The sequence below is a fragment of the Dicentrarchus labrax genome, unplaced genomic scaffold, assembly GCF_905237075.1.
Source record: "Dicentrarchus labrax unplaced genomic scaffold, dlabrax2021, whole genome shotgun sequence".
NCBI lineage: Eukaryota > Metazoa > Chordata > Actinopteri > Moronidae > Dicentrarchus > Dicentrarchus labrax.
The window spans coordinates 8,370,988-8,395,093 of NW_026136707.1; the positions used below are offsets into that span (position 1 = coordinate 8,370,988).

A 24,106-nucleotide genomic window follows, 5' to 3' on the forward strand; every position below is an offset into this window, starting at 1 on the left:
CTCGCTTTAAGGCTATTCTCTCTGTGGTGTTGGTAATAATAATGAGTAAATTAAATGTAATCATAAGTAGGCTACAGTCAAACCAGCCTTTAAGTGAGTGGATCAAGTAGTACAGTATGTCGAGTAAGTGTGTGTATGTGTATCTTGCTGTGTGTGTGTGTGTGTGTGTGTGTGTGTGTGTGTGTGTGTGTGTGTGTGTGCGTGCGTGCGTGCGTGCGTGCGTGCGTGCGTGCGTGTGTGTGTGTGTGTGTGCGTGTGTGTGTGTGTGCGTGTGTGTGTGTGTGTGTGAGATCCTCCCATTTTTTGTTTTACAAAGAATGAGAGGATCAGTGCTTTTCAGTCTGGCTAACAATGAGGGGGATTACTGTCATTCCTCAGTGTCCTTCCCTTCCTTCGCCCTCCTCCCCTCTACCCCCTGTGAGTTTTCCTGCTGCATCCACTGGGTTTAGTTACAGTAGCTTTAAACTGATTTAGCTATTTAGTGTCAGCCTATTGAGGGATGACAGCCACTGTCTGTCCTTTCTGCCTGCCTCGACCCGGATCTGATGGCTACTCAGTAGCACTTGGCTCGGAGTCAGTTCAGTATACACACAAACACACACAACACACACACACACACACACACACACACACACACACACACACACACAGAAATAGACACACTATTCTTTATGTAGCGCTGTTGAGATGGATCCAGCCAGGTTGAACAAGGCCCTGGTGACAGCCTCGCTGACAATATGTGCTCCATCATCCTACATAATCAGTACACACATGCCGTTTGCACACACGACCCCAAGAGCAATGAGGCAAGAAGAAGATCAGCAATAGATATAGAGACTGAGAGGACTGGAATGTGTCAAGGGAGGAAGGGAAGGCGGAAGATAATTAATAGATAGACTTAATAAGGCTGAGAGGAAAAAGCGAGTGAACAGAAAATGGATTTAAAAGTAGGATGGGGAGGGGAGCAAGTTGAAGGAGGAGCTACAGTATATTTATGAGAGGGGGTAGAGCAAATGGAAATTGGTGATTGGTGATGAAGAACGAAATGGAAGATGCCTTGTTAAGAAGTCATAAATCTGCATTGGCTCTGGGCTTTAAACAGTATAGGCTCTAAAGACATAAAACGGGTGATAAACAGAGGGAGGAAGTCATGGAGGATGAAGGGAGGAAAGCAAAGAGTTGAAGGTGTGTAGCAGAGAGGTGGACAGAGATAAAGGAAGAAAATAGCGCTTGTGTGATAAATGTGTTTTTCTCCCTCAGTCCTAAGGTTTAATATCCTGTGTGGCCTGAATGTGTTTACTGTTTGGGTGTGATTAGGAAAGACAGAACAGAGAGATGGTACCTGTGTACTCAGAGTGTGTGGGTGTGTGTTACCTATCTGCCTGTGTGTGCCTGCATTTATTTTCTGTATTTCCGATATCTATCTCACAGCATGGAATATTTGTTTCATTGATTGTTATCTGTGAGTGTGCTATTAAGCCAAATGGTGGCAGATCACCCGCTGCCTGATCTTCAGCGAGTGTGTGAATGTGTGTGGCTCATATCCAGACTACCAGTGGGATGTTTGTTATTAATGCACAGCTTGGTGTGCTTTAATTTTAATTGGTTGGGTTTACTTTGTGTTGTGTCTGACGAATTGAGAAGGAAATACAACAGAGGGAGGTAAAAATTCCCTGCGGTGTTTAAAAGGTAAATAGTGTAAAAAAAACAAAACAAAATAAATATGTAGCACTGATGTGTGTAGAAGCAAAAATGTGATTGGAGAGATGTTTTTATGTGCGTCACTCGCTCTGAGTTCATCCATGGAATGATTTGGTCAATCCGCAAGGGTCAAAGGTCACTTAAACTTTCCATTACAGGCTGAGGTCAACTTCATGATTCCATTAAATCATTAAAAACACTATTTTTAACCAGAAACATTCAAACACATAGTATGAAATGCTGTTACTAAACAAGTACTGGGGGTGGCTTTTGCCTGTATTATAATGTTATTATTTAGAAATTAAGAAATCTTAAATTGATTTTCAGTCAAATGCAAACAAATTCAGGTTTATCAGACTACATCACGACCTGCACTTAAAGTAGAAGCAGCCAGGGTAAATAAAGGAAAACAAACCTTTAAATCATCATAAATTAGATTTTTTTGTTTATTTACCATTATTTACCAAAGAACTTTCATTTTGTGTTGATCCTGGCTGCCTCTGTGGACAAAAGCTGCATGAGCCACATCGCCTGGTGTCATAAAGATGTTGACTGATGTTTTAGAAGTGAGTGAAAGAAAGATGCAACTTATTTTTTAATACTATTTGTATTTGCTGTTTGCAGGAGGCATAGTAATGAGGTAATATAATGTCTATTTTTGACTATATGAGATTAATTGACCTAACTGTAATGTGACGATGGGGAAACAAAGTAAACTTTGTTGTAGTACCTTTCGTAACAGCACATTTGGTCAATATCCACTCCTGCTTCTGTTTGAGTATGTGCAATATGCAATCAGTGTGACCGTAGGTATTACCTTGTACCAAACATTACCAATTAACTAATCCCTGCAGCCGAGCTAATGTTACGTAAATTCAGTCTACATAGGCCACTGGAAGGGTAAAATTCACTTTGATTTCAGTGGTCTAGTCTTATAACTTAATACAAACTACTGCTGATTGCCTGGTGCACGTTGGTCATCATGCTCAGTGACTCTATGCCCTTTCAAGCTGGTGGGGCACATTATTTTATATTTTATTTTATTACTATTGTTTGTGTAATAAATCTTATTAGACTTAATATCCTAATCCATTTATGGATCTTTTTTAAAAAAAAATGTTTTTAATTTCTGTGGACCAGCCCCAAAAGTGGAGTGGTTATTAAAAGGTTAAATACTCGTGGGATCAGGCATACTTGTCAAAGAACAAATGATGAGAAATAGACTATTAATGAGATTAACTTTACTGTGAAATCTTCAGATAAAATCTTCAGATAAAATGTCACAAGGATTCCTTCATTGGCATACTGGAATATGAAAGAGTACGGTATGTTGTAGATGCATTTTGGTTCGCTCATAGTCATATATCATGAATGCTGGATTTACTGCCAAAGGCAAAAAAATCTCCTGGGGCCCAGTAGTGAGAGAGAGAGAGAGAGAGAGAGAGAGAGAGAGAGAGAGAGAGAGAGAGAGAGAGAGAGGATCAGAGAAGAAAGTCAGCGTTAAAAGAAGAGGGAGGAGGGCCTGGAGGAGCTGAAGAGCAGCTGTTGAGTGCTGCTCCTTGGAGAACTTCTGTACATGCAACAGGCTCCTCCCATTGGCTAACATTACAGCACAGCAGCTGCCTGGAGGGCACACACACACACACACACACACACACACACACACACACACACACTTATACTGTTTTCGGTGATGATTTACACTCAGAAACACATCAGCACACACATCGTCCCTATCTTGAACGTGCACTTCTGCGAGTATGTTTTAAACCAAAGCTCTTGAAATGGCATACATACCTAGAAGCATGTCGAGTTGCGTAGCGTAATGAAATGGTAGCACATTCTTTGCACCTTGTTGCTCAACTCTTACTGTAGAAAACACACTTATACACACACTCTTGAGGCCAAGAAAAGCAGTGGTTGAATTGACATTATCCAACCGTATGCAAGATTAAATCGCTCCTTCACTCTCCTCTGTCTCTTCTTTTGATCTACATCACACATTCATATGCACACACACACACACACACACACACACACACACACACACACACTGTGAAATATATTTGTTTCCCTTGTGTGTTGTACCAGCAATAGCAACGACAGTGAGAGCGGCTTCAGGCATCCCAAGAGTACACCTGATAATTACTATCATATGCTCCACTGACTTACTAATGGAGCTTTGCCATTATATGCCATCCTGTTCTCCTTTTTGTTTCCTCTCACGCATTTATCCTCGTGTCTCCTGCTGTCTGTAGTTTTGTTAAACAAGGCCGATGCACACATAAGATATCTTTTATCCCTCATTTATACCCTCTTTTCCATTTTGACCTCAGCTTCTTTTTGATACCTCTCATTCACTCTTGTGACCTTCCCTACTTTCTTTACCTTCATGGAAAAAACTACCTGCTATCTAGTGACGAGAGAGCCCTGCTTATTACAGAGCCAGAGGTGTCTTATCAAGCTGTTCTGTGCAGTAATAGTAAACACGACACTGCGTTTAGTTGCTGACAGCTGCTGTGCCAGTGTGTCTACCTGCGTCAAGATTTTGCACCCCCCCTCCTTTGTGAGTGTAAGTAAGGAGCCCTGGCATTTCTCTCAGCTGCATCCTTATCATCTTATCAGACTTGTCCACTTTATTTGATGCTGGATCAGAGAACGTAGCTCTGCATAACCTCACACACAGAAGGAAAGACACTATGTGTGTGTAAGAGAGAGAGTGAGTAAGTGTTGTGTGAGATGTTTTGCCGATACTCAACTACTGTAAGTGTGTGTTAGTGTATGTTATTTACCTCCAAAATCCCCAGACTCTCCTCCCTCTTCCTTGCACTGCCTGGCTGTGTCTGTCTCTTGCCACCCATCTATGTCCGTACACTCACTATATATATAAGTACAGTAAATATATTTCCTAGCTATACTCACAACCCTGACCTTTTTACAACTGTACGAAGCTGCCTTAACTTAATTAATCTTATAGAATCGTAAGAAAGGTTTCTGATTGTCTGGGCACGACCTGTACTGTATGAAAAGTTGTGTGAGGACATGCTTCTTTTTCTAAGCCACATGCTGCAGGGTAAGGGGCAGCATGGGTGGGGTAAGAGGGGCTAACATTCCTTACTAATTGCATATGTTCTCCATCCCTCCCTTCCTTCAGAATGTGTGTGTGTTATGTCTGTGTTTGTGCTTTGTGGTGCTGAATATTTTGGAAAATTGCCGCCAAGACATGCGTTTGTGAAGTCGACCTTTGCCACACAGGGTCAGAGCCACAGTTAGGTTTTATGTTTCAAAGGTTAGCTGTTCTGCTACAGTAAGAATGAGGTCAGGGGTTAAATCAAGGGACATTTGTCCATTTGTTCAAAACAATAATCTGTGACACTTCCCTTATAAATCTGTGTTAGTTTTGCCACATTGCTCTATTGGCAACGCATGATACTGATTCAATCTATGCCCAGCTCATAAAAGATCTTGCATTTGTTCTTTTAGCCCTCGGGGGAGTGGGTAATTCCAACCAGAAATCCTTTGCTGCACAGGAAATGATGCATACCCTTGTAGCAGAACTTTTATTTTTTTTTTTTTTATTGATGTTTTGGTCAGACAAATACAAAACAATAACTGTTACATTATTACAGTTACATGAATAGGAGTTACATTATGTCTTTTTTCAGTATTTGCCCAGTATTTTATATTTTTTCTTCACAAACAGAAAAAAAGAAAATAAAATAGAAAATAAAATAAAAAGGAGGTGGCAGTCCAGCAACCACGTACAACTCAAGCCAGACCTCCAACAAAAAACATAGATCCACAAAACAAAAAACAAAGGTTAAAGTATTTTTGACAACAAGAAGCAGCCAAATCCATTCAGAATTTTTGTTAATCATGCTTTTCCTACATAGTACAAGATACTATAGTTAGTATCTTGATTCAAAATCAGATACTTCCCTGGTTAAAAAGGTGAAACTTGCTGTACTCTACTATTCCTGCTCATCTTCTATAATTATATGTTATCGTGAGTTATTTACTCCCGAACCCCCCAGACACCTCTCCCTATATTTGCACTGACAAGCCCTATCTGTTCTTCAAATTTAATTACAAGTCTCTCAAATAAAAAGTCAACTCTGACATTAAAACCCCTCAAAAATCTTATACTTTTAAAGGTGGACATGTCATTGTTTTTTTTGGGAGAAATCAATTGCTCAGTGCACACACAGCATCTTGCCATATTGATTTATTATTTATGTTTCTCAGGCGTGAAGCAGGAAAACTCGGCTACAACAGGACCACTGAGATGAAATAAACTATGATCAGCCAGCCGTTCACCCAACATACCTTTTGTTAACTTTCATAAAAGTAACACTGTCTGTGGTATTTTCAGTATTCTGTGGATGACATTTTCCTGCAGGCGGGGAGTTTCCAGGTCTGCGGTGATACATGAGTCGACTTCTCTCCCCTGTGTGACAAACCTATCAATGAGTCCCAGCTTAGCTCAGGGGGGTTTGTCAGGCTTACCTGGTGTTAGCAATGGGACATCTTTCTCTGCTTGGGGTTGTGTGTATGTGTGTTACAGCGTTAATGTCTGTGTGTATTGAGAAAGCATTCAGCATACATTCCATATTGCCTGTTCACTGCAGTTAGCAGCTGTTAGCAGCTGTTAACAGCATTACGCACTGTGTATCTATTTGTGTACAATCATGGGTGTTATTTTTCTGTCTCCCTGAAGTAAAGTGTGCCCCCAGGTGAAGCTTTGTTACTGCATTCCTCACACACAAACACACATTTTCTCAACCCTTTGCTTACATGCAGGAAACAACATGTTCTGGTATGTAGCATTAGTGTTAAGCAATCCATAAGGATTACAGGCCTTCCAGAAAAAGAAATATATATTGGAAAAATGACAGAGTAAGAGGGAGGGATGAAGCTGCGTGTATCCATGGCAACGGTGCCGGTCCATGGTGTTTTTAGAGAAGAGTGTGATGATTGCAAGGGAAGGCAAATGGATTCCCTGTGGGCTTTACCTCTTTGTAGCTGTGGCCCCTTTTTGAGAAAACCATTACTGAAATGCACATGTGTGTGTCTGTGTTCCTTGTGTTTGTGTGTGTGTGTGTGTGTGTGTGCGTTCCCTCTATCCCCTCTTTGTGAAGCAGTATTTGTGGCACAAAAGCACCTTAACTTCTAAGGCTTAATTCCCACTTGGATCACATAAATCATGGTGTGAACTGAAAAAGTAAACCTGTACCTGAAGGTATAAAAGAAACATTTGAATTTAAAAAAATAATACTGCAACGTGATCCCATGTTGATCATTTTTGACACTGAAAATATTGAAAACATTATCCTTATAGTCACTTTATTGCATGTTTAGCGTTCTATAACAGTAAAGAAACTTTGCCTATAGCCTTTTTTTGTTTTTTGCTTTTGATTTTGTCTGTGCTGTAGATTTGTTTATCCATAATACTCATACTAATAATTAATGTGAGGAATGAACCTTACAGAGAAATTAAGTTTTTCATGTGTATTAAATGACCAGTGTCTAGGATTTAGTGCCATCTAGTGGTGTAGTTGCTCCCTTTTATGAAAAACACATGTTCACATATATATATGAAAAAACATAATGTTTGGATACAATACCACAAACTTGTACAATCGAACAACCTTAGCTGCTGCAGCAAGGACTCAGCCTTGGGATACCATAATAAAGTACATTTATATGTTGAAAGTGTGTCAGAGAATGGTCCATGTAGCTCTATTGCAATTTTTGTGTTGCTATATTGAGAGGGAAGCTAGAATGCAGTGTACAATGATGCTATTATTGTGTCCACCCACCCCCCACCCCCCACCCCCCAGATGTATGCACTCATGGTATTGCAGTGCACTTTGTAACTGCATTTACTAAACAGCTTGTGTCCACCAAAGTGCACATTCTCATTTAAATGCACAGCAATTTCCAATATGAATGCGTAATGCCTCCCCCACCTCTATCTCTATCTCTCAAACTCACAGACACACACACAGTCTCCGAGGGTGTGTGTGTGTGTGTGTGTGTGTGTGTGTGTGTGTGTGTGTGTGTGTGTGTGTGTGTGTGTTGGGGTTGGATTGTGCAATGGGTGTAAGCAAACTCACTGATCCACTATAGTGCTAACTATGATGGAGAGAGTGGGAGTAAAGCAGGGTAAAACTAAACAAGGGATGGTGTGTGTGTGTGTGTGTGTGTGTGTGTGTGTGTGTGTGTGTGTGTGTGTGTGTGTGTGTGTGTGTGTGTGTGTGTGCGTGTGTGTGTGTGTGTGTGTGTTTGTGTGTGGGTTGGAGACTGATAGCCACAATGTTCATTATCCTATCAGCTTCCATATTATCACCATCCACACACACTCATAAACACATGTATTAACAAAACATGATTTTAATCACTTATTCACTCACTCACTCACTCCCTCTCAGAGACACATCCCACACCTTTGCACTCACCGCAACCCACACATACATGCACACATACACACATGTACACACTGCTGCCTCTCAGTGTGCTCTTGTAGCTATTAGGCTAGTATCATTAAAGCTCTTCAGGCTAATTATCTCCCCTGATGAGCCACAGGTCTCAATGGGACTACTGGGAGAGATCCGGCATGATTGACTTAGCCTGTGCTACTCACAATGAGCCATTAGCCTAGTGAACAGAAACACACACATACAGTATAACCCCCCCCCACACACACACACACATGCACAGACTTGTGGTAATGTAAGTGAGCTTCCCATATTAATTTACATCTTTGTGAAAAGACCTGTCAGTTGTTAGGAAGAAACAGTGTATGATGGTGTGTGTGTGTGTGTGTGTGTGTGTGTGTGTGTGTGTGTGTGTGTGTGTGTGTGTGTGTGTGTGTATGTGTGTGTTTGTGTGTGCGAGTGTGATGTGCACTTTCTCCCTGTTTGTGAATGTGCATTTGGGTGCGTGTTCGTCACTTTTCCGCTCATGAGCCAGGTGCCACAGGGGAATGTTGGGAATGTAAGCCAGTGATGAGTGATGGCGACAGTTTGCCAGAGAAACAGAGCAATGGAGGGAGATGGGAGAAGGGAGGGAGATGCCTTGCGTTTACTCTACAGATATTGTACCAACCACTGATAAGCACTGTCACACCCCAGGAAAAAGATTTCCCCCTATGGATCATCGTTCATTTTAATACCCTCATTAATCAGTTTATGCCATGGTGTTTGGGCAATTTGGGATGATATTTGTTTTCAATATGGGCTATGCATGCATGCCTGAGTTATGCAAGCCAGAAGAGAGAGGAGGAGGATGGGAGGACATTTAGAAATTGGGAAATCATTTACAGTATGTTGGAAGCAGGGAGTGGGGTAGTAAGGAAAGGAGCAATAGTTAAGCATTAATAAAGGTAAGCACATTATATAGCTAACTGGGCTGAGAAAGAGCAGAGTCGAGTTCCACAGTCGATCCACAATCTGTATGTCTGCATGTTTTTCTGAAGAGAAGAAAGAACACAAATTAAGTAGTTCAGTGGGAGTCAGACTTGTGTCTAGAATTTATTCCAGGGCACAAACATCCGTCTGACCACCAAGGTCATCTTATCTTTACAACTTCTGATTGTGTTGGTCCATTAAATTCTGAGTGGGAGCTTCGGAAGGTGCCTCTGACCTCCACAGGCTAAACACAAAGTGTCATTTTGAATGCATCTGTCTTCCTAGAGAAAACACACAACTATGTTGCTAGTCAAGACAGTAACAATGTTTTGTTTTTGTTATGTATTTAAATTTCTTCTCAAGCACCAAAGAGATCCTATTGAGACATTAGGAAGAGAAATGTTAATAATCATAGTTTTTGGCCATGCTAGGGGCATGGCTCCAGGCTGGGATATGACTCGGTCAGTCAGTTGGTCCAGACTAAAATATCTCAACATCCATGGGATGGATTGGCATGAGATACAAACATTCATGGATCTTGGAGGATGCATTCTAAAGACTTTGGTGATCCCCTGACTTTTCCTACACACCACCATAAAGTTGACATTTGTGATCTTGAGTGGAATGTATCACCAACTATTGGACAGATGAATTGTACACTTTGGTGATCTCCTAACTTATTTTCTAGTACCATCATCTACCCTAAATTGTACTTTGTGTTGAACTAAGATGATAAACATTAGGCTATACCTTCTAACATCAGCATGTTAGCATTGTCATGGTGAGCATGTTATTAGAATTTAGCACAAAACACCACATTGCCAGTATATATACAGCAACCCTTACAGACCCACTAGCATGGCTGTAGACTCTTAGTCTTATTATATGTTATATGTCATGCATCTCCTTGCTACTGTACTATAAATCAGTGTTTAACCTTATTGAATGGCTATGACTCTATTTGCAGAGGAAATGAAAGGTTGAATTATAGCTACAAATTACAGAGAAGAAATTGACTGTGGTATTTGCGGAAGCACATGAGATAACCCATTTCAATTACTGGAGAGTTCAGGTGGAATTTATTAGAGAGATGTTTTAGATCTCCAAAGCAACCTGGTAAACCCAGGGACCAAGACCTCTTTGGAGGGGGTCAGACCACATGCTACAAACTGCAGATCATTTGGGATTCAATATACAAAGAGACCAAGAAGGTATTTGTGTGAAAATCCCCCAGTATTTCAGGCTTCTTGTGTTGGGTCTCCTGTTTAAGGAAATGAGTGAAGTATCTATTGTATCTATTACAAAAGCTTGAAATTAGCAACTCAGTAGCCATTACAGTAAATTGGTGTCAGTCAAATCCCTCAGAATTATAAACAATGGCCATCCCATTTGAGAGAAAACACAAACACAAACAGCAGCTCTTTAAACGCACACCAATTAATATCACACTGCTTTCTGAAGTGATGTCCCAGTTACCAAAGTCAGCCCCCAGTTTGCCTTCTGTCCCCCGCTGAGGTGGCAGAAGAGGGGGAGAGGGAGTGAGGAACGGGAGAGAAATCCTGAGAACAGATGGTAGAGTGGCCCCTATGTTCAGCTGCCTGGGTGATTATGGACACAGCTGTCAGTCACTTTTCATAATGTGTGTGTGTGTGTGTGTGTGTGTGTGTGTGTGTGTGTGTGTGTGTGTGTGTGTGTGTGTGTGTGTGCACATGTGCGTATGTGTTTTGTGTATGTGCCTCTAACTCCCCCATGTGTTCTCCAGTTCCTTTGTCTCACTAATGTTACATCAGATCCATGTGTTTATTGCTATAACATATTTTTACGAACATATTTGTGTCACGGCAGAGCTTAGATCAGAGTTCACACAAAACTCTGCAGAGAAGAGAATGCAAGATTCATGCCACCTGTCCACGCTGTCATGATGTCTGTCTGTCTGTCTCTCTCTCTCTCTTTTCTCTCTCTCTCTCTCTCTCTCTCTCTCTCTCTTTCTCTCTTCTTTCTCTGGGACTTTGATCAGTGTGTTTCTTTATCATTGGGCTTTACCCCCATCTAGTGGTGCTTCACATTAATGTTCTACCCTCTGTCATGCGGGAGCCTTTACATGATGCAAAATTCCCAGGCACACCTCATTACCAAGACTGTTTGACTTGCTTTGATTTCATTATTATAAATTTGAACTGTATTAAGCATAAATTAAGTCAGTTATGTCAACATTTTTTACCCTTAACTACCCTCGTAAAGATCAGTTTTCTCTTACTGACAGAAAAGTCAAATGAGCAAACCTGCATTATTTGATCTTTCTGGTTACTTAGGGGGAGCAGAACAAGTTGTAAACACAACAATGACATAAATATACCTCATCAAATATACATGGCTGACATGTTAGTTAAACAGTCGCCTATTTATACATCCAGTAAATGGCGCAACATTATAATTCATTTGTGCTCATGTTTCTGGCCACCTGATGAATGGAAGTTCGATATTGACTCCCCTTTTAGCAAGATTCAGAGGTTTTAGTGTTCAACATGTGGAACAAAACAAATACTCACTGTCATGTCCAATTCATCATCACTGTCATATGCACAGCAGCATGTGGGATATTATGATCTACTGGGGGAAAGAAACCTGAGCTAATTAGCAGCAGCTATTAGCCAGCTGTGAAAATGGTTGCTGAGGCAAATGAGGGAAAAGCAGGAGTCACAGAGTAAAGGGTGTACTAAAAATTATGAATAAAACATGTTGAATACAGTGTTGGAATACATGACATTTTATTTATATTTTTGTTGTTGTTTATATCTACATTTTGTAGTTTGCCTACAGATTTTTAAAATTTATTTTTTGCTAATTCTTGCTTGTATCACTTTCATTAAATGTTGTAGTGCTGTGTTTTGCTTAATTGGCTGAAACAGCAACCCCCAAACTTTGGGTTTAAGCATAGTTATAATAAAACTGAACCTTCCCACTAAAGCTGTCAGAAGCAATGTTTATAACATATAATGTTTACATTTAATCTGTGAATACATGTCTCTCTGCTGCCTCATGTCATCATCATTGGGGTGGTTGCAGTTGGCACAGTGGGTGCGTAGCGGTCCATCACACCGTTGATCCAGTCATTGTACTTGCACAGCTTGCTGTAGACGCTGGGATCAGCTGGGTTTCTGCAGCCATGTGCAAACCACATCACTCCCTGCAGCTGGCCATCGCACACCAGCACACTGCCACCATCATTCTACAGTGGGAGGAAGGTTGAGGGAAGAGAGACAAATGGTAGGTCAGATTAAGTGGCATAGCAGGTGTAGAGGCAAGAAATACACTTATACTGATGTCTTTGGGTTGTGCTCACCATGCAGTTATCTGTGTTTGCTTGACCAGCGCAGACCATGTAAATGCTCCAAAACAAAAACTCAGGGAACGTGTTCATGCAAGTCTGGTCATCCACCACAGGCACAGTTATACACTTTAGTTGTGGAGAAGGCTCATCTGTATTCGAAGAGTGAAGAGGTGGGTTGTCACTCTGATTCATTTAAATGTAGTACTTCAAATTATCTCATCTGAATCAGTAACATAAGTACAATTTAGACGTTGTATTCTGTACCATCATTCATCAATCTGCCACTCATTCTTTGACAAAAGCTTCTTTCCTTCCGCTCAGCAGGTCTGTGGATTACGTCCCATTTCTATGCATTACCATTTCTTGCACTGGAGCATAAAGTCTAAACCTTGAGTAAGTACTATTTTCAAGGTCTACCTCTTTTAATTAGTGTTGATCACTGACTGGGCATTTTGACAGCCAATTAGAAACTCCTCTGATTAACGAAAGCCATTTTTAGCCGTTATTAAAACAGAATGTTCATGCCTTGTTAAAGCTGCAATGACAAGAATATTGATGAGCTCTTTTTAACAAGTACATACCCACCTGCTGATCAGAATCATCCTGAGTCTTGAGGGGAAAAAAAGTGTACATTTTATCTTTAAAATGTATTTTTAAAAACAGAAAAATACTCTCAATCCAGCTGGAAGGTGGCAACCCTGCACTGTAGGAGCACAGTGGTGATGACATGATACACATTTACGCATTCAACATGTTTGTCAGGTATCAATTGGAAAACTGGAGTAAAAATCTTGTGAAGAGTGAATACTTGTGAACTGGATTAGGGGGACACTGGCTTTGCTGCAATTATACTAAATTCAGATGAGGTGACAAGTTAATGAAGCGTAAAAGCCACAGTCCCACCTTTAAATCCACTTACATTGATTTGGGATGGTGGATCCCCAGCCGCTGACATGGCAGGTCTGTCCAGGCTGTGGGCAGCGACTGGGCAGAGGGACAGGCTGGACGTACTGGTTGAAGCGGGCAGGTTCGGCCAGACGGACCATCGTCAGGCTGTGGAGGGGTGAGCGGTAGGGGCTGTGACGGATTACTTCAGCAACATGAATGTTCTGCTCTGTTCCCTCCTCTACAGTAATGTCATGTTCCCCAAGAGATGCAATGGTGCTGTAGGATCTACAAGGACAGGGAAAGAGAGACTTTAATTTATTAAGCTCAGGCAGACTTTTCAGGCCTCAGGCAGAAACAGGCCCATGACCGAGGAACAATAAGCCTTAATCAGACACGAACAGCAGGTTAATGAATGTGGTTTAATTAAGGAGGAACATTACTGTGGTTCTGCCAACAGTATCAACCCGCTCTAACGCCATGAACAACATTATTACAAAGCTAAATTCTAAGACACATCTCTGCATGCCTACCTGATTGACTCGTCAGATTATAATGATATATTATGTTGATTTAAGATGTATTAGCACAGCATGGTTGCTGCTACAAAATGGCTGGGGTAGATCTAGAGAAATATTCATGGGGTGGCAAGGGAGGCTTTAAGGGATGGCACAAATATATTCTGAAGATATTTTAACTTAAAAACATATAATTATTATTATTATTACATATAATTATTATTATCACTAAGTCTAAAATGAATACATTTTTAATGTTATTTTTTTAAATGAATCTAATCATAATGTGCTGACAGCATTTGATACAAAACTATGGTGGCTGCTAAGGTTGGCCAGGCTTTTCTTTAGGCTTGGCAGTTGCCACCCAATGCCACCTCTTTAGATCTGAAAAATGTGAAGAAAAAAAAAAAACCTATTCATGAATCATGTTTATGAGGGAAGCAAAAGTAAAAAAAACCTTCTGCTTTTTAATTTCTTCAGGAAAAATGTGCGAGACACTGGAAGAGCTGAAGACTGAAGGTCATGCTGTAAAGACTGCAGCAATTGAATTAAAGGTAAAACAAATGCCATTGAAAAGTATGTGGTTTGATTCTAGCAAAGCAGACTATTTCAAGCACCTCAGCCATGTTTTCCCAAGGCTAAACATGATTTTACTTATATTTATGGGAAATCGTATGTACATTAAATTGTGGTGCTGATGAAAATATTGCTTAACCAAAACCCATTTCCATCAAATGTTTTGAATGGCTTTTACGAGAATGACATTCACATTGGAAGACACAAAGCACGATGCCTTTAACTTCAAAACGTAACAGCAGCCGTTTTCATTTGGCACTAACAGTCAGCAATACCTACGTGGGTGTACAGTGAAAGGAAGTTACTATCCACCATTCGTTAATGAGAGCTCCACTGCAGGACACTCCTCCACCATGCAGATAGACCTGCCAGGGTCTGGAGTGAGGCTGGCACACCCTGTAGTCCTCCAGGGGGGACGCTCCTGTAATGCACCAACAAGACCAAAGAGAAACTGAATGTCTAATCTAATATTAATTAATTTTATTTTGAACACAACACGGTAAATCTCTACCTGCGAGCCCCAAAGCAATGAGCAGAAGGAGAAAATTCATGCTGTATCTCTGTTGTTGTTGTTGTTGTTATGTTCTTCTGTAGCTCTGATTGTGTGTGATGGCTGATTTGATTAGTCTGGCTTCTTTATACCTGCCAGATTTTTAGCGGACCGTGGGTGGAACAGACTGTTTTATTACTATCTAGCATCATTTCCAGTTCAGTAACCTTTGTAATAACCTTATCAGAGAAAATTTCAACATCTCCACTCCACAGTACAATCAGTTAGAGTGACACACCTTGTTTACAGTAACCTTTTGTTCCTTTACTGGGAACAAGGAAGACCCTCATTTACGGTACGATGAATGATGTTGTTCAGACGTTAATAGATTCCACTTACAGTTTTTGTGTTTTGGTGAAGTTTATGTCTTCTTCATAGATGGAAGATCAGCAAAAATCTACTGTGCACAGATTCTTTTGCCTCAGTGGGCTATATTAAAACCATTTTTTATGGTTAGTCTGTGCTAAGTGCCCTCTAAAAAGAACAATGGTGTCATAGATAAATGAATAAAGCTTGTGTAGCACAGCAAGTAAGTAATAATCAGAGAGATAAGAGTGGAGATATTATGCCCAGTGCTGTTTATAAAGTAAATATTTTACCATGATGCAATTTTTGCAGGGTTATCTTAAAATACTGCAGCTGCCCTTTAGGGAAAGCAGAATATTTGCTAATAATATTATCTTCCTTTTTGAGTCTGTAGAAAAGATTGAAATTTTTTTTGTCTGTTGATAAATAATAACTTTTTAATTATTTTTTGTTCCAAGGTTCACTGATTGAAGTACAAATTGTGTTACTCGGGCTAAGGAACAACTTGGTTAACTAATTAAATTCTCATATGATTGTATACTTTGTGAACACTTCTGACTAAAAGACTAAAGACTAAAAAATGAAGCTGACCCCAAACAACTGCAGAACATCAGGAATGATTCGTGTTTTGCATATTATTTCCTTCCTCGGTTCTCAGTTTTTTATATGGTTTGTTTATTTTGTTGGATCGCCTTTTGCTTCTGCCATAGCTGTTAGTAATCTTCCTGGGTACACACATGAAAAGACATCCAAATAAAACATTAATATGATCTAAAACCCAACACCTAAAGAAAAAAAAATAGATAAAACAAAGCACTTAATACGATACAACCAAATCAATATTGACACAAAACTATCAATTATATCAATAAATGGTACAAAACACTGATGAACTCAGGGAGGGGGGAGGTGGGGTAATCAACCCCACTGATGCCCCATATTCGGAAAAAAAAAGCACCCTCTTGGATGCCTCTGTGGTAGATAAATCATGATTTATCCCTCTTGGGTGCCCTTCCAGTGGACAAAACACAATAATGTTCCCTCTAGGGTGCTAATCCTAATCCTGACTAAAATGTCATTTTAAATGCATCACAACTTTCTGTGTGTTACATGCACGTTTTGTTTTTATTGGCCCTGCCCCTCAAACAGCCTGAGTCTGCCACTAAAGTACCACATATGATATAAACAAAATTAAAACAAAGCTGATGATTACAAAATTACAGCTACATTTAAGCACAGCAATCGTAATATCCATGAAAACTAAGATTACAAGAGATAGAAAAACGTGATTCGGTCATAGTCTGCTTTAGGCACATGCCTTTGTTTCTTAAAATACTTTATCTAATACTGCTTGGTAACTTGTTCCTACAGCCCTACATGTTTCAAATTGGATGACTAGTTGTCATTTATCCACATACTGGGTGGGATATGTGTGTGAATAACCACCAGACTACTCAAATAGAGCTGAAAAACATTCAGGTATACCTAAAAAATATTCCCTTAATCATCAAAACAAGCAGACTGCTAATTGAAGTTTATTGAGATCCTTTTTATTAGCAGCAGATGATATAACTGAACAGTATTCAGCAACATTAATTAACTAATTATACTTGATTAGAGGAGAACATTTGCTTCTGCTATCAATTCCCTGTAGCATTTTCTTAAAAATATTGTCAATATGCAGTTACCTGGACAGATATTGCTTAAGTGTAACACCTAATAATTGAATCTGATTAATTTGATCCATCCTGAAGCCTTGTATAGAAATGCAGAACTGGGGACTTTTACATCATCTCTAGTTTCCAATAATCATTGATTTAAATTTAGATTAGTTTAAAATCGTACTGTTTTTATTGATCCAGTCATACACAGCTATTGATTCAGTTCCTATATATTGGTTAAAGCTGCAGTAGGTAACTTTTATAGAAATAGTGTTTTGTCATATTTGCTGTACTATATTCCAACAGTAGTAAATGAGACAGATAATCTGTTCCTGGTTCCTCTGGCTCCTCCTAGTGCTCCTAGTGGCATTTGCAGGGTCCACTGTGTCCTCCAATGCCGTATTGTAGAAAATCTGAGTTAATATAGTTTGTAAATTATCGCTTCTATAAAATGAAAAAGACAGGTCATCATAAGTCAAGCTTCTTTCTGATAACTGGACAGCTCTAGATAAAGATGCAAATGCACCCAAATCAAAGATTGGAATCCAATTGACAAAAAAAAAAAAAAAAGAATCGGGGACACAATAGGTTTTGATCACCAGTGTAGTCCTCCTCTATTGCTGTGTGATGAATTGCATTAGTGTAGAAGCCAAAACTAATCACAGCACAGTCAGTTGAGAGAAAACATCTGAGACAAATTCTGATACCAAATAGTTATTTCTCAAACTGATCCAATCTGGACAGACAACAGGGCTGCAAACAGATTCTACATGTTGCACTGGTATCTAAATGATTTGTCTGTATAACTTTAGTAGTTGCATAGTAACAGTAGTGGCAGTTGTGTTTTATCTCAGAAGTATTGGAATACCATAGTCCCACACAAATGAATAGCTTGTCCTGTGTCTGTCTGGTTTAGTTTGCATCTTTTGTAACGACTAAACAAGATGATACTTGAAAGCAAATGTATCTCTTTTGTTTGTGTTGGTTGTTTGCTCGAGAAGAGGCCACATGTTGTAGATTTATGCATTAATTAAAAATCACAAAATTCTTGCATCACTGGATGTCAGAATTCATAAAACAAACTTCACAGTCTTTGTTGTTATTCATCTGCGTCGTTCTCTCTGCACTCACATTTTGCATGTTTCTTTTCATCCATTATTAATTGCAACAGAAGCCTCTGTTCTGGTACTGCCTCAGCTGATAAAAGTCTGGTGCCTCATCACAGATTCATGCAGACATAAACACGTGATCCTTCAGTGAGATCAAAAGAAACACAGGTCTTACACAAACAGGGGAAATATGCACGATTTACTAAATCAAACAGTAAACTAAACTCTCATTTATCAACCACAGATGTTTTTTTTTTTTGTATAAATATTTTATTTCAAGATATGACACACATATTTAAATTTATCCAGAGGTGTGATGACCATTTGAGTCAGCTGTGAGAAAACAAAAAACACCAGTAGGTGATGTGAGATCATTAATATTTGCATTATTTTCATGGCTTTTCTAATTCTGAGACCCATGGAGAAAAATATTGGTACACGATAAGGTGCTGTGTGCTCTTTTGCTTGCGCCCGCCAAGTTGTTCTGTCCAGTTCCTCTGTGTAAGCTGTTAGTTGTTGTTTTTTTTTCAAAGGATTACAGTCCCCTTTGGGTGGTTATCATCATTTACCACCAGTGTGGTGGTCCGAGAAAGCGTCGCAAGGAGCTCTGGGTCCAGTATTTTTGAGGATGCTGTTTGAGGCTTTGAGGCTTGGTTGTGGTGAGATACGACTGAGTTCACAATGTCAAATGACGTTTGGGCCTTTCGTGTGGAGCTTGAAAGTTCTTACTCTGTCAGAAAAGGTAGCTGAGGTAATTGGAAATCAGTTTTTGTTTACTGCGGGGAGTAAAAGATGTGGTAAATCTGGTCGTTCAGAATGCCAGCGTAGGTGCTCACAACTGTGGTAGTATCAGTGTAAAGATTCCTGTGGAAAACACACAGAAAGAGTTTAAATATAAATCCACACTATTTTTTTCTTTTTTTACTGGATCAATGAATCTGCATTTAAAAAATCTCTTACTTTGCTTTCTCCTCCAGCTTCAGGCCCTTAATGCTTTCCAGGTATCCACTCGCAGTGTTGACAGCACCGTCATAGTAGGACCTGAAGGTACCCGTGATCTTGGCCAGGGTCCCCTCTTCATCTTCAGCCTGCCTCGGCACGCGGAAGCTTTCAGCGCCTTCACAGAACAGGTTAGAGGGGTCAAAGGGGTATTACATCAGGAAAACAATGTATATTACCATCAACGATTTATCCTATTATAGTAATAATTCAATGTAATGGTCATGAGGACTTACTGAGAGCAAGGAATGCAACAAGCACAGTAATGACCAGCAGCTTATTCATTGTGTTACTCCCGTCTGTGAGGAGAGAGAATTAAGCAACAATTAAAACTTACCTCACTTTATCCACTAGGGTGAGACATTGTCATACCTTTCTTACTTGCCATTCTGTTGAACATGTCTCAGAATAATAATTTTCTTTCAAATAGTCTCATATCTAACACAACATTCATGCACTTCTAAGACTGTTCTGACTCTATGCCATTCAACAATTGAAGTAAAAGTGTCAGTACTCACTGTATTCCTCTCCAGGAATGACTGTGATGAAGAAAACTGAGTAAGAGGCACCGCTGGCCCAACCTGTTTATATAGGAGCGATGTGTTGACTTGTCGCTCCCAGAGCCAAAGTGCACTCTGTGGTAGATAAACCTGTGCTGTTGTCCGGTGTGTGTTTGTGGGAGTATGTGTGACATTGTGTCTTGATAAAACACACATCATGGCTATCTGTGTAAACAGGAGGTTGTGAATAAATCATCAAAGGAGCCTTCAAACGTAATCAAAAGCCACTTTGGAATTTAGTCTGGTTTGATTTTAAAAGCACGGGAACTCAAGGATGCCTCATGTTGATGCATCCCAATAACTGTGATGGAAATGCATCAACATGTGTGTTGTGTGACCCTGTGTGTGTGTGTGTGTGTGTGTGTGACCCTAACTCTACTAAATACACCACAATCAATTATTTTCCATTGATTAGGTTAGTAGTTCATTATTGCAGCACAGTCTTACACCTTGCCCTGTTCACAAACTCTACAAGGAGGCACTTGTTACTTGCATAATGGTGGTGATGCATTCATGTCACATCACAATAGTCCAAATTGTGAACAAAGTCCTATTAAGATGGTGATAAGTCTAGAGTGTGTTGAACACGTCATCTAGCTGATTCAGGTTACGAAATATTTTGGCCAGCTAAGATTAGATTTATTGGGCCGCAGTTAACCTTCCCGCACTTTCTTATGAAAGTTCATTTGGGGTTATTTTTTTATGTTTTGGGGGGAGAAATGTAACCTCTTTTACTTTCTTCTGTGTGTAAAACAACTTCTGTTCATCAGTTGGTTATTTATCAGAAATGGAGAAACAACTATTTCAGCACCGGATTTTCTGGCAGAAGAAAAAATAAAAGTTTTTTTTCTCCTTTATGTGATTTGATTTGAAATGAGGTAAAAAGTGCAGATCGTTTGATTTAGTTTATTTTCAGTTTTTCTTGTGGTGTTCTCATTTTTGTCGTATTAGGATAACACTAACCCTTTGAAAGCCTATCCAAAATAATACATTTGATCATTTTATTAATTTGTTTAATCTTAATGATTTTGTCGTTTTAGCTTCTTTTTACCTTTTGGTTTTACCGGTAATCTGATGGTTAATATTGTGGCTTTTGTTAATAAGTGAAAATGCTTGTTTTCTTGCCTTGGCAGATCATATGTACACAATTTGTTTGTTTTGGGGCTAAAGTGAACCATTCTTTGTGAAAAGAAAAAAATAACCTTCATAACATAACTGTATCTATTAATAATCAAACTTCAGCACAATGAGTTTATTCACTTTAAACCTACCTGGGTGTTGTGTATAACTACAAAGAGGTATAATAAAGTCTCTGTTTTGTTCTCATGTGTTTTAGAATCCATTTTCTCCGTAATGGCTACATGTTGATCAAGTCCTAAGTAAATATCGCAGCCAATCACGTGATCCAGCCTCACATGTCATGTTGCTTGTGACCCGAGAGCTCAGGTCAGTTTCCTGTCCTCAGTGTCCTCAGTTTGAGGACAGCTGTGGGCAGCAGTAGGATTCAAACTGCACGAGAGTTTGCAGTTTTGAATAAATCCAGCTTATTTCGTACTAAAAAGACTAGTCCCTGCTATAGACGACCTTAAGCTGCATAATGGCGATGGCAATGCTTACAGAAACAATGATGAGATGTTTATCAGTTGTTTTCTCTGTTTTCTTTGTGTCTTGACCACTGTAATTATACAGCAGGGGTGGTTGTATATGTAATCAAAATGCTTGGAAATGTTTGAAAAGAAATGAGCAACAAATTAAGAATTAGTACCTCCTGCTGCTCTGGCACAACATGCCATCATTCAAAGTTACCCCAGGCTTAGCCAACTGGAAATCTGTAAATACTAAATAAAGGAAATACTTTAGTAAGTTCTAATTCTTTGAGATCAGTGTAACAGTGCAACATTGATAAATTGGCTTCAACACCTTCATTTCAAGTAAGTAATGGAGGGATGATCCGTGTGGTTTTGAGCTTTGATTAGTGAGACACATTAATAATTTCAGAATATAAAGGTTGCTGGTTTAATCTTTCATCATTCTGGGAACAAAGTTTGATTTACTGGGCCCAACATGAGCCTGAGACCCAAGAGCTCTGTTCAAAGTAAAGATGTCAAAATATACTTGTTAAAAATATGAGAACAATTAATGTCTGTGTCTGTGTTTACCAGTGTAAAGCATTTCAGTTACAGTTCAATTTTATCAAGGTAGCAGCTGATAAAACCAAACAATTCCATAAGGTTTAATTGGATTGGAACATTGGATGATGTTCTTGTATTTTAATTGTATTTATTTATTACTTAGCTTAATAAAAACTAGAACCATATAACACATTGATTAGTGGATTCTGGAACTGGAATCTGCTCACAAATTAATATGATAGGAAAACTTATGCCAGAAAATTAAGCTTTATTATATTAACTGTGGAAGCTCATGTTCAATCTGTTAATGAAGAAACACATCTCAAGTAGTTTCCAGTTCATTTTAATGAACACACTCACACATATACATACACAATCACACTTTGGTTAGTGTACCAAACACAAAATACTGTACATGCACAATTTGCATAGTTGATGTTGACATGTTTGCCCTGCTTTTAACTCTGCACGATTTGGCAAGGATGTTGATTTGAAAAGAGGCAAAGGATTGTATTTGCATTGTGCATTGCTCTTCTCAGCCTAAACTGGTGTAGTTTCTATGAGCTATCATCTATTACAGGCTGTTGACAGGTGTTTTGTTTCAGTTGGTCTCCTTTACTCAGCGGGCATGAATTTGTCCAGGTACACCTTGATGTTGTCAATGGCGTCGCTCAGGTAGTTGCCAACTTGGGGGCGGATGTAGTGTCCGTACAGACCCAGCACTGTTGTGCGGGCCTTGTCCACCAGGGGAGCTGCCTCCTGACCCAGGCCACTGCACAAATCAGGGGAGACAGATTATTTAATAGCCATACATACTACATAACCATGGTAAAAATATCACCTCATTTTGTTTTTCTGTGTACATTATATCTTCAGTGGAAATTGTAAGATATAGATATACATTGGTAGTATTTCACAGCAAATTTGTAGTTGAAGTGGACACATTTCTTAACATTAGACAATGAACCAATACAGGGTCTTCACTCACGTGGCAACCTTGACGACGGCTTGGAACTCAGGCTTGGTTTGCAGTTCCTCGATGTAGTCTTTGGCAGCCTGACCTTGCTCACTGTCACCAACCCTCTCCACCAAAGGAGCGGCGGCGGCCTGCAGCTTGCCATAAGCATTCAGCAGCCTCTTGTAGAACACGGTTTTCATTTGATCATACTTTTCAACAAGATCCTGAGGTGGATCAGGAATTTCACACAGGCTCACAGAGACTGGAATGAAATCAGAAAGGTAGGATTGTTATGTTAGAATGAGAATAAGTAAAAATGATCATATATTGCATATCTTGGTTTCTCACTCATAGTACAGTACTTGTGTCCAAAATCATATTTCTGCCACCGCAGCTCACTGTTATTTCAAAATCAGTCTTTATCTTTCATGTTAACCACAGATAAAGTAGTGTAAAAGCCAGTCATGCAACCATGTCCATTAAATTATTGCTACACATGTAAGTGCAATAAAAACATAATTTTTATAATCTCTACAAAATGGAATGCAGAAAGTCTGAAAAGTGAATAGCATTTGCATTGAAAGTTATTTGTTACAGATGGCTCTCTGTCACATAGTAGTTCAGCTTTAGTTGAAAATCAAATCGAAGCACCGCAGTTGTTCAAATTGCACTGCTGTGTTGCCTTACCCTGCAGAGCGAGGATCAGTGCCAGGACGTATTTTGCATTCATGTCTGAAACAAAAGAAAAAAAAAAGAAAAATCTTAAAATTGAACTCTCTGTTGGTGAAACAATGTTTCTTTCCATGGCTGACATTTTAAAATTAGCAGATGATGAATAAGTTTATAAAACTGCAGACGTTTAATACAAAAATAAATTACCTCAAAGTTTTATAAATTAGATCTATTCAGAAGTAGCTTCAAAAGAGAAGCTGCTGCATGAAGACGAGTGATTACCTGCTGTTGAGTTGGATGTACAGATCCAAGAAGTGACAGTCTTCTCTGGAGGCGAGTTGTCTGTAACTCGGAGCTCACATCTGGCCTGGATGATATAGGGGGGGACTGCAAACAAACGTCATCTGATGAGCATACACACACCTACACACTCACTCACACACACACACACACACACACACACACACACACACACACACACACACACACACACACACACACACACACACACACACACACACACACACACGTGCATGGACATGCACACTCACACACACACATACACATGTTCACCTAAACAAAGTCCAGTGTACATGATATTCACTTTAAATACTGTATGTTGAAATATGTGTGGTTATGCAATGTTCCTCAGATGTAAATTTATCTTTAGTCATATGGCGATGCACTTGGATCCCTCCTGATACTGCATAAGTGGTGTGCAAAATGTCATAGCGCATGT

The 24,106-nt window shown here is 39.5% G+C and overlaps 3 protein-coding genes across 3 annotated transcripts; all 3 read right to left on the reverse strand.

Moving 5' to 3' along the window:
* Positions 1–11,854: 11,854 nt before the first annotated feature.
* On the reverse strand, positions 11,855–15,062 carry LOC127366645 (trypsinogen-like protein 3). Its single transcript, XM_051405793.1, has 5 exons — positions 14,932–15,062; positions 14,700–14,841; positions 13,361–13,614; positions 12,454–12,590; positions 11,855–12,339 (listed from the first exon to the last, which is right to left on the reverse strand). Exons 1-5 carry the CDS (start codon positions 14,969–14,971, stop codon positions 12,148–12,150), a joined length of 765 nt encoding a protein of 254 aa, XP_051261753.1. The 5' UTR covers positions 14,972–15,062; the 3' UTR covers positions 11,855–12,147.
* A 3,497-nt stretch (positions 15,063–18,559) lies between these two features.
* apoc2 (apolipoprotein C-II) lies at positions 18,560–19,668 on the reverse strand. Its single transcript, XM_051407222.1, has 4 exons — positions 19,564–19,668; positions 19,282–19,344; positions 19,007–19,163; positions 18,560–18,910 (listed from the first exon to the last, which is right to left on the reverse strand). The coding sequence occupies exons 2-4, from the start codon at positions 19,328–19,330 to the stop codon at positions 18,820–18,822; spliced, it is 297 nt and encodes a 98-aa protein (XP_051263182.1). The 5' UTR covers positions 19,331–19,344; positions 19,564–19,668; the 3' UTR covers positions 18,560–18,819.
* A 2,396-nt stretch (positions 19,669–22,064) lies between these two features.
* apoa2 (apolipoprotein A-II) lies at positions 22,065–23,754 on the reverse strand. The gene is made up of 4 exons (XM_051407065.1): positions 23,650–23,754; positions 23,383–23,427; positions 22,726–22,957; positions 22,065–22,509 (listed from the first exon to the last, which is right to left on the reverse strand). The coding sequence occupies exons 2-4, from the start codon at positions 23,423–23,425 to the stop codon at positions 22,353–22,355; spliced, it is 432 nt and encodes a 143-aa protein (XP_051263025.1). The 5' UTR covers positions 23,426–23,427; positions 23,650–23,754; the 3' UTR covers positions 22,065–22,352.
* Between the last annotated feature and the right edge of the window lie 352 nt (positions 23,755–24,106).